This window comes from Apis mellifera, linkage group LG7 (genome assembly GCF_003254395.2).
Source record: "Apis mellifera strain DH4 linkage group LG7, Amel_HAv3.1, whole genome shotgun sequence".
In the NCBI taxonomy this organism is placed as follows: Eukaryota; Metazoa; Arthropoda; class Insecta; order Hymenoptera; family Apidae; genus Apis; species Apis mellifera.
The window spans coordinates 7,983,746-7,995,592 of record NC_037644.1 but is presented as its reverse complement, the minus strand read 5'-3'; the positions used below and the strand labels follow the sequence as shown (position 1 = coordinate 7,995,592).

The following is an 11,847-nucleotide window of genomic DNA, read 5'->3' as shown; positions in this document are numbered from 1 at the left end:
TAAATATTTTGCCTGTTTTGTACTTGGATCACTTATAATAATGCAGTAAAACTGATGAGGTTTATGATTTTTTGAGCTTTTTTTTCGCAATTATTATAAACTTAAAAAAGGAACTTTAAAATTTTACATTAAAAATCGCATAAGTACACTCAAGTAAAAACTCAATTAAAACTTAATTAATTATATAAACAAAAAAAAATAGAAAACATTAAAAATATATTTTCTATAAAGTGCAAAAAACCTCTTAATAAGTTAAATAATAATTTATTTTATCGCCAATATTGAATTTCATTAATTACTATTTAATATTGATAATTAAGTATGCAAAATTCACTAGAAAGTGTCACAATATATAACTTAAATTTTATTTTTATATCTAAATACTTTTCAAGAAATACTTTTTTGGTACAAAACTTGCATTAAAGAAGTAAATAATAATAATTAATTTTATAAAAAAATGATAAAACATTTTCATTAAATTTTTTATACGACAATGATACTTGAACATACGTAAAAGAATAAAAGGACGTTTGATCAGTGCATCAATCGTTGATAGAATTAACAAATCCGTGCGTTTTCATTGTACTATAATAGTACATTCTTCTCTTAACAAGATATTGGTTTTTCTTAGCAATTCCTGTATTTGACATATCCTGAATTTAATCATAGTTTTCCGACTCCTGTTGTACCAATTTAAACCGACGTGGACTCTTGACACACATCGATCCATGACCTTCTAAGGAAAGGCGGCCTTTTCGTTGAAGATATCTCGTTATATAGCGTGCGATTAATTCTTGCGGTCTTATTTGCCATTCGTCCAGAACTTCTTTTGGTGCTAATACCTATAAAAATAAATTTAAATGGAAATTAATATAATTTAATAAAAAATTTTTAAGAGATATTATTGTAATTGTTATATTACAATCTTAGTTTAAATATAACAAATATATCTAATATAAAAAAATTTTTTAGAATCAAAAATATTAGTATGGATTATTTATAACAAAAGTAGAATAATCGATTTTCCTTTACATTGAGATATTTAAAGATTTACATTTATATTGATTTAAAAATATTAATAAATTCTATTACATTTATTCAGGTTTCTATGAATTTAAATATATAATATATAAATTTATGATAAATGATTAAGGATTAAGTATGTTTCATTGTAATTTTATAAATAAAAATAAAAAATAAGATACTATTTTTTAATATTTCTTTACTTGTTATTATTATATTTTTACTATTTTTTTAATTAAATTAGATTTTACTCATGTAAACTAGAAAGATTTCACTTTTTAAATTTCCTTATTAGTTCTTTTATTAAAATTCTTACTGTGAATAAGTCACACTCAAGGAATGGACTTACTTTAAGTCACTTAAAATTATGAAACTTTATTTATTAATGAATTTTCAATATTTCAAAATCATATACATAATTTAAAATATTACATAATAAGTTGTCTAAAATAATTTAATAAATAATTTTTTCAATTTTTAAAATTAACTTTCTTTGCAAATATCTAATTTTTCTTTATATAAATAATAATTGGATTCCTAAATCTATTATCATTAAATTTCATTAAAAATATATTTTCAAAAGGAAATATTTGTAAAAATATTTAATTATCTAAAATTATACAAATTGAAATTCATAAATTCATTAAAAATTATATATATAATTAAATTCATTAAAAAATGTCTGATGTTTGAATTGATATATTTGTATCTATAATTTATAAAATATTAATATTTATAAGATATAAAATTAGTGTTCACAGCGTGAAAATACCTGATCTCCTTTGAATCGATCTATCAATGTTACACAAACAACAGCAGCTTTGATGCCTGCATGATGTGTAAGAGCAGCAAATGCAAGACTCTCCATTTCTATATTTATTACGCCAGCTTTATGCAGCTTGTTTAAGTACTCTATTTTTTCATTTTCCGTGAATTCGCAAAATGCACCGTCCATTCGCCCTTGTCCTTCGTAGAAGTCATAAGTACACATCGTTTTACCGATTATAGTGTCATAAGGATTGTCACGATGTGCTAGTGTCTTCAAATCACGAGCCAATTGTCTATCTAGTTTAGCAGGTCTTCTTACCATTTTACCAAGCACAGGCTAAAAAAAAAAAGATAAAGATATCACAAAATAATTTAATTTATTATTTTAGTAATAAATATACTTTATTGATAATATATTAAATTATATATTAAACGATTGTTTCATATCTTATTAATATCTTTTGACTATTTAACACAATATTTTTCAATATTTTTAATATTTTCAACAAGTCCTTTATAATAATCAAATAACACAAAATGATTATATTTTCTTAATTTGGATAAAAAATTATTTTAATCTAGGGACGACTATTTGTACAGATTCTTATATGTAGATTTCGACAAAATTTATATTAAATTATTAAAACAAGAAGCTAGCTTATATTAATTAATTTCTTAAATTAAATGTATTTGAAAAATATATAAAGATTTGATTCGTTCTTCAATTCATCTTGGAAATTTATATATTGCAAAATATCAGCAGCATGAAAATAAATCATGAATATTATTTCATTCTCAATTTATAATCTATTGTAATATATATAATATATCACCATTATTGAAATACACAATGTCAAAAATCGTGATTTTCTTAAAGTTTTTTTCCAGAAAATATGTTGCTACAAGAATAAGAATTTTTCTCAGGAAAGTTTCTTACCAGTTCCAAATAAGACTTCAGCATTCCATCGACTGCTTCCTCAGAAATGACGACAGTGCCACCTTCAAGGCCAATTCCTCCGCATGTACCAATCCTGAAGAATATTGGATCTTTCACCTTTGCATGGTACATCAGCTTAATCACTTCGTGAAGCAAAATTCCAACCGATGGTATGCCCATTCCATGCTAAACACAAAAATATATTCTCTGCATTCTCCTTGTCAATGCCAATGTCAAGATATCTTCCTATCAAAACATTTTCAAACTCTTTTAAATATTGTCATTATTTAACATTATCTGATATGTACGTGTAATATGCGTCTAAATTTCAAAATTAGAATCTTATTAATAAAAAATTATTGAAATCAAAGTTTGAATCATGTTAAAAAAATGTTATTTAGTTATACATGTATACATGGATCCGAAATTAGCAACAATTTATATAGTAGGTCATCGTTCGTAACTGTTCTTAATATCTTTCTCGTACTCTCTCGCACTCTATCTTTATCTTCATCTATCGCAAATTTAAATTGCTTGTAACTTAATAATAGGTCTTCATCAACATTTTTACCATACCAACTTTTGTGTTTGTTTTAGTCTCTAAACAAATATTCTAATATTCTATACGTATAAGGATTAAAAAAAGAACACTTGTGGAAAACATTCTTCTCTCTAAATTTTTCTTTCTTTTTATTCGTCGTATGATGAACCATCGCAATTTCTTTTCGCGCCATTTGCAAAAAATGAACTGCATCGCGATCATGCAATTTATTTTACATTTCTCGCGTCATTCAACGATCACGTTTTACGGATGATGTACTCAAAGTATCGATAAAAAATAATTTATTCCATAGACGAATTGAGTAACTGGTGCATGGTAAAAGAAAAAAAGCGTATAATTAGCGTGAAATACTCGACTCCATGTTTTCCCTTCGACTGGAATCTTAGTTATAGTTTGTATAACATATTTTATTTTGTGATATATGATATTGACCAATATATTCTACTATTAGTAAAACGAATTTATAATTCTTTTTTTTATATCCATAATTACAATATGAACAATTAAAATAATAATAGTTTTATAAAAGTTTGATATCTCATTAATACTTTTTTATTAATTTAAAATTCCTTGAAAATAAGATTTTTGCACAAATAATTTATTCAATCAATATTGTTCTTTATTCTCTAATCTTTTTAAGAGAGATTAATTTTTAAAGTAAATTTAACAAAAAAGACAAAATTATCTCTTTAAAATAATATTGAATATAATATTTTATCTCTTATCTGTAACATTATGGGATATTATTTTAAATATTTTCAAATACAAGCATGTTTTAATGAAAATAAAATCCATAAAATAAGCAAAATTTTAATATTTATTCTTCTTGGATAAATTTGCTCCAGAATATTATTTTGAATTTAAAGGGAACAATTTTCAACATCTTTCCCAATGTTTTTTCAACATAATTATATAAGCTAATTATACACGTACTCCAACGAATCTTCGAAATACAATACTCGATTAAATTGAATCCGACTTAACCATGAGCAAATATCGCATCAGAATATTTCATTTGATTTCAATAAGCATTTCAACTATGCTTTCGTTCGAAAGCGTAATATTTAATTAAATCCAGATTACATAATTGTATAAATACACGAAATTTTGAAAAATAATTAATTCAAATTATAATGCAAGAAGAAGAAAATAATGTGCGTTTATAACATTTTATAAATTATACAATTGAAGGAAATTTCTATATATGAGGATAAAATTAAATGGTATTTACATGTTTTCCATATTTCTACCTTAAATTTATATAATAGAAAATAATAAAAAATCAAAAGATCAAGCAAGATATTAATTGTTAATAAAATATGTATACATATATTTTTAAGATCAAAAATAATATTATGTATACTTACACTAATAGAAAGAACCGGTCCAACTTTATACATGGAATAACGATATGAATATTGGCTAATATCAAGAAGTGTTGTTCCAGCTGGAAGTTTATGACCTATTTCCTTCATTATGTAATTAGCGAATTGTTCCATACGCTTTGGCGTTCCTCCCATACACACAAACTGTAAAACAAAATTATACAATAATTTAAATTGTATTCGTTTATTTAATTATAAATTCTAAAATAAAATATAATACAGTAGCACTTCATTTATATGAATCTATCAAGGAATAAATATGTTTACATAATTCTTGATAGACATTCATTTAATTTCCCCTTCAGCTATGATTATCAGTTTATATAAAAGAATTTCACAAAATATTTTCTGCTAAAATGTATAATAAATCAAATATTATAATTTAGAGAACAATTTTAAGTAAGTATAATAATTGTTTGATGAATTAACTTTCACTTATTTTATATCAGAGATATATATTTATAATTATATATAAAATTCTTAACTAACTTAAAAAGTATTAAATCATTCTTCAAAATTTATAAATTTCTACTATTTTCTTTGCGATTTTGATTAATTGTAATTTTTCCAAAATTTTTTTTACATATCATCCAATCAATTTTTTAACTTATGTTTCATTCAATTTTAAAAAACTTATTCTAAAAGATGATTGAAAGCTTTTTTATAAAAACGCTCTTATAAATATCCTTTGATAGCTCAGATAACAAAAGCATAATTATTATTTTAAAAATCGTTGATTGACGACAGCTGTGTTTTGCATAAAATCTCGAGCATATTTAAAAGATTAAAAATTCAAAAGATTGAAGAATTTTATATACTGTTTTGTTTGATGAAATATCTTCCGTGAAACACGTGCACCATACATCAGCGACTTGAGAAATGGTTAAATGAATGAAACAAAACCAGACGCGTCTTTTGGTGTTTATAATTTGTAACGGTGGAATTGCTCTTTTCTTAAATGGAACATTCGTACAATTCGTGAGTGAATACAGTTGGCGTGCGACGTGCAAAATAATACCTTGTGGATTACCACCTTCTGTGTAGTCGAGGAACGCGCATAGAAGTTTCGGCTATTGTTCTATTTAGGTCATGAAACACTGTACTTTCTTTTTAATGGCGAACTCCTCATTGATCTCTCTATGAATACACACTTTCGTTGATAACATGAAAGGATGCCGCGATAAAAAAGAACGTGTTTGTAAATCGTATGTACGATTACATCCAAGATATTTAAAAATCAGAATTAATTTAAAATTACTTTTTTTAATTTGAAATCTACTTTTGAAATAATACTAATTATTTCATGAAGCGTTCACACAAAAAATTAGATCATTATATTAGCAATTAAGCGATTTATTTATATATTCGTTCCACAAAAAATTCATTTATAAATTCATTTATTGTTTTTTACGATTATTTGATTTCGATGAAAAAATTATTATTAATATTATTAATAATTTGAATTTTATTTAAAAAATAAATTTACAATTAAGAAATAAGAAATATTTGGTCAAATAATCAATTCTTCGATTTATTATTTATTTATCCAAAATAAAGGAAATAACATTATTTAAAACATTAATTATAAAATAATAATTATTTTTAAATTAATATTTGAAATAAATTTCATCCATATTTGATTCGACGGTATAATATAATAACAGTTCATGTTAGTGAATCAATAGTTTATTAAGAAAATCTAGATAAATTTGTTTATTCAATTTAAAAATAAAATTCATTTATATCGCGTTTAAATCATTCGCACATATAAAGAATTAAAATATCAATGTCAAACATTTTCCATTACCTTCAAAAGCTTCCTTATCAAATTTATGAATCTCGTAGTATATATGATGATTCATTTAACTCCATTATTTGAATTTATTTCTAAACCTGTAATATTTCTGAATAGATGCAAACATTTTCAGAATTATAGCATTAAATGCTAACGATGCAATTTTTCTGCAGCTTCAAGTGATCCACGATAAGTTTCACTTTTAAATATCTCGAAAGGAAATGATCAAGTACTGTTGATAATTTTTTCAATATTTAACATGTTTCTTCTGTGTAGAATATACATCGTGTTAATACCACCGTTAATATGATAAATATGATAAGAAAGATAATATAATGTTTAAAATAAGAAGTTACATGTACAATTCAACAAAAGTTACATCAGTTTTTATTGAAGAAGATATATATTTTTATTTCAGTTTATAATGGATATAATCGCAAATATAACAGATTAGAATTTAAAAATTCAAAATAATAACTGGATAAAATAAATAGTTTGGTAAAATATAAAAAAAGAAATTCTTATATTTCCATTTTTCTTAATTTATCAATAATGGATCTTTTTTTATTGGAAATTATTTATCTAAGAAAATGTGACAATTTAAATAAAAATCAAGCAGGATAATTTTTAAACAATTAAATGACTGACATAGATTTATTTATTAAATTTTTTGAAATTTGTTTTGAAAAAAAGAAAAAAAAATTTACTGTCTCATAATTTGAATTTTTATTAATCTCTTTATAATCTACTAATTTATTTATTTTCACAAGAAAGACGTTATATATTCTTGCATATATTTGAAAATAGATTTGAAAAATATATATAAGTATTATGCAAAAACAATAACATAATTAAATATATATTACTAAATCATAAAATAATTATATCTAGATTTTACTTTAATTATAAAACTTTATATTTACATAAATATTTGCAATTCATAATAATGTAATCAAATAAATTAATATACGATCAATGATTAAAATATTACATCAAATATGCAAAGGGCAAAGATGTAATCGTTCATTGAACATAATAGTAATACAAAATAGAAATCAATAGATATGCTAAAGCTATATAACATTAAAAAGACAATAGAAAAGAACGCTATCTAATAATAGACACTAATATATAACAATAGAAGACAATAGCACTCTGTAGAAATATTTGCTATTTATAAAATAAAATTGATAATAAGAGAAACTAGAGAAATTAATAATTATTATTACAATTCAAAAAATTCAAGACTTAGAAAATACAACAATAAAAAAAATTAGAAAAAATTAACAATCAAAAAGAAATTTATGAATAGATAAAAAAATTATATACGATGTAAATAATAATATAATATGAAGAAAATAAAATATAGTATTAGTTAATAATAAATAATATAGTAATTTTTAATATTAAACTAAATTTATAGAACTAAAATTTTTTATATCTCACGACTTTAATGATTTAATATCACAAATCATTTTCTAAGAATTAATCTGATTAATTTTAATTTTTTATTTAATTAATTAATTAATTTTATAAAAAATTTTAAACACGTTTATTTCTGATATCGCAATATTTTTCTAATGATTATAATATTTATTAATTATAATATTGATATTTAATGAATAAAAAAAGATGACTGAAAATTCATTACATTGCAAATATTTGGAAAATATTGAAAATAATTTTTTTTTAATTGTGAAAAAAAAATCAAATTATTAAATTATCCAAATAAATAAGATTAATATTATACGAAAAATTGAGAAACACTGTTATTTACTATACAACATTTTAATGCGTAGTTTTTCATTATCAGTTATGCATTAACTAACCATTAAACATTATGTCATATTTTGTTTCATAACATTATTGACAGATAATAATTATTACAATATAAACATAAACATAAATATTAATTTGCATTTAAAATTTAGTAACTTGAATGTATTATTTGAACATATAAAATGGTAAAAATTAAAATTAGTCAAATATAATCAGAATAGAAAAATATAAGAACATTATGATATGCTATTACAAAATAGAAATCATTAAAGTTAAATAAAATAGAATATAATTTGTTCTAAATAAATAAATAAATAAATAAAATTTAATATTTTTGTTAAAATATTATAATATTTATGTAGAATATATAATATATTATAGAATATAAAATCAATAAAAGCAATAATTTTTATAAAATATAAGTTATTTTATAATTATTGTTTTTATTCAATAATTAATTATAATGTTTTATAAAATATTATTCTTTTTAAATCCTTTGTTCAACTTCAATTCAAGAATAAAATAGGATAGTTATTTAAATAAAAATTTAAATTGATATACATATACTTTACTAAAATCAATATAAAAATACTTGATTTTTATTTTTAAATGATTTATATATAAATTAATAAATAATTGATTTATTAAAAAGATTATATTTATATAAGAAATATTAGATAAATTATTTAATCATTAATACTCAAACATCTATTCATTATCTGTTTAAGTATCTATTTAATTATTCTGTTTTAGTGAAAAAATTGATTACTAATTTCATTTACCTTGACATCTCCAAACATTTCAACGAGATCGTGGGAACCACTGCCCAAAGCAAGATGATATAGTATATCTTGATCCATAAGCTCAATGTTTGGGTTTCGAAGTCGCACGGATCCATCTCTGTATCTAAAAAAAAACAAGAAATGCGAGCAAAATTAAAAAATTAAAAAAAATAAAATTTTATCTCTGAAAACTTTTAATTTTTAAATTTTTTTAATTAAAAAAAAAGTTATATGATTCAATACAGAATTCAAAAATAATAATTTAATTAATTTCTTGTTTTTACATAAATTCAATAGAAATTTAATGATACCTTTGTAAAAGCAATATATTATACAATTCATCACACCATAATTATCCAAATAATTTCTAATAAAATTCTTGCCAAATTATCAATATAAAAAATGATGCAAAAAAGATGATCCCTTTAATGATTAATAATAGTACGATCGAATTTTTTAAGATTAAAATTTTTTTTAAAAAAAACCTCTAATTTTTGTTTATTTTTTTTTCTACTTGGCAATAATCTATACAAGTTAATTAAATAATAAACTTATTATAACTTAAATTACTTGCTTGTTAAAATGCGTTGTTTTATTTTTAGAACTAGAATTCAATTATATATCTCTCTAAATCAAATTTTAATTGCTATTATATTTCGAAGTATATATATCATTTGATAATTATCTTTTTTTTTTTAAAATATTATAATTATTTGAATGCTGAAAAATAAAAGATGAATGAATGAATTATCTCAGAAGTGTCTAGAAAAATTTAAAAATTAAATTTTATATGATATAATTTATATGATAATAAAGAAAAAGAAAAAATTTTTTTTTATTTTTTACTTATTTATAGATCATTAATAGATTAATTTCATATTTTTCTTTCCTTTTTCCTCTTAGATAACTGCTAAATTAAAAATTTAAGTATCTGTTGCTTCCATTAAATTGCAAAACTCCATCCAACGTAGTTTGTAATTGAACGGTGTTGCAAAATTAAGTTTACTCGTAAACGAGAAGCACGATTTCCTGGTAATTAAATCAAACTTCAGAATTGGATATATTAATGGAATCGTAATTTATGCAGTTAAATATAAGCCACAATTCAATAGTATCATTAATATAGAATAGTATTATTCTTATTTAAGATAATAAATCTTTATAAATAATAAAATAAAAAATCTATTTATTTTTATATCTAGTTAAATATATGTATAATATAATATTTAGTTTGATATATTATTTTATATTTGATATACTATAATATATCTACATAATATTTTAATCTTAATTATCTAATAACTATTATATATATATTTATATTATATTTATGTATAATAATAAATATATATTGAAAAATAGATTTAATATTAATTTTTTTTTAAAAAAGTAATTGTTTAATTTTCATTTTTTATTAAATTTGCAAGAATAATATATATATATATATAAACATATATGTATATTCACTTTCTAAAATAATTATATTGCTGTTACTTAAAGTTATATTTTCTTATATATTTGATATTTGATATTTATCTTTGAAAATAATAATAATTAAAATAAATATACTATACCATAGCTAAATATTAATATATTATAATATTAAATTTATTTCTAACCTTTAAATATTTTCATACGCTATAATATGATATTTGTTTAATTAATTTAATATATCTTATCACTTAATATATTATATATATTTTCTATTTTTTATTTAATATATTTTTATATTATAAATATAATACAAATTGTTTATCGAACATATATTCTACGAACTTTCTTAAGACAATCAATTGGTCATTCAATACTTTTATCAACTCCATTGTTATACAAATTTCCATCTTGAAACAATAATGTATAAAGTTTCGTATTTTCTAACATTCTATTTTTAATAAATTTTCTCCTTCGAAATAATTTTTAGTAATTCGATAAAAAAAATTGATTATTACGTCATTAATTATATATATATATATATTTAGAATATAAACATAAAAAATATAAAAATTTATAATAGATTCTACTTCAGAAATATATAAAATAATGATAAAATTTTATCATTTTCTATTTTTATTAAATATAAAAAAATAAATAAAATTTGAAATTTCTTCATTTCAAGATAACATTTTTTTATTTATGACAGAAACTTATAGAAATAAGATATTTCATTATAATATGATATATTAATAATTAAAGATATTCATATTTAATTTATATATTAATTCAAAATTATATTATTTTATATACATCTATTATTTATAAAAAAAAACTTATTTTTTTTTAAATTTTATTTATATATTATTTAAATGAAAAAATATAAATATAAATTAGTAAAAATATATCATTACATTTATATCTAAATGTATATTTATATTTATATTATATTATATAAGAGATATATTTTTTATAATATTTTATATATTATTTTATTATTATATACTAATTTACTATTTTATATATTAGAATATATGTATTATACAAAATCTATAATCTATTATAATTTATTTTTTTTAAATAATTTAGTCTAATATTTTATAATATTTATTTTAATAAAAATTTTAAAATATTGTACTTTTTAATAATATATATTTTAATAATATATATTTTAATAATATATATTGCATATGTTTATTATTTTTTTTTTCTTTTTTTGATAATATTTTAAAAGGATTTAATAAAAATATTTTTTCAATATTTAGAAAATCAATAAGTTTTAAAGATAATATAGCATAAAGATAATTAATTTTAATTTTCATTATTTTTTATTGCTTTTCTACCTTGAATTTTATATATTAATCTACATCACTTTTGTCATTGTT

General features: G+C 20.1%; 1 protein-coding gene across 2 annotated transcripts in view; it reads right to left on the bottom strand.

The window, feature by feature from the left end:
- Positions 1-347: 347 nt before the first annotated feature.
- LOC411599 (uridine phosphorylase 1) overlaps positions 348-11,847 on the bottom strand; it is a 28,072-nt gene continuing 16,572 nt past the window's right edge. For both annotated transcript variants that reach the window (XM_006562574.3, XM_395069.6), the window contains exons 2-6: positions 9,032-9,155; positions 4,658-4,819; positions 2,729-2,914; positions 1,796-2,128; positions 348-842 (exon numbers count right to left, since the gene is read on the bottom strand). In XM_006562574.3, the coding sequence (XP_006562637.1) occupies positions 660-842; positions 1,796-2,128; positions 2,729-2,914; positions 4,658-4,819; positions 9,032-9,155 (988 nt within the window). In that variant the 3' untranslated portion in view covers positions 348-659. The remainder of the gene's footprint in view (positions 843-1,795; positions 2,129-2,728; positions 2,915-4,657; positions 4,820-9,031; positions 9,156-11,847) is intronic.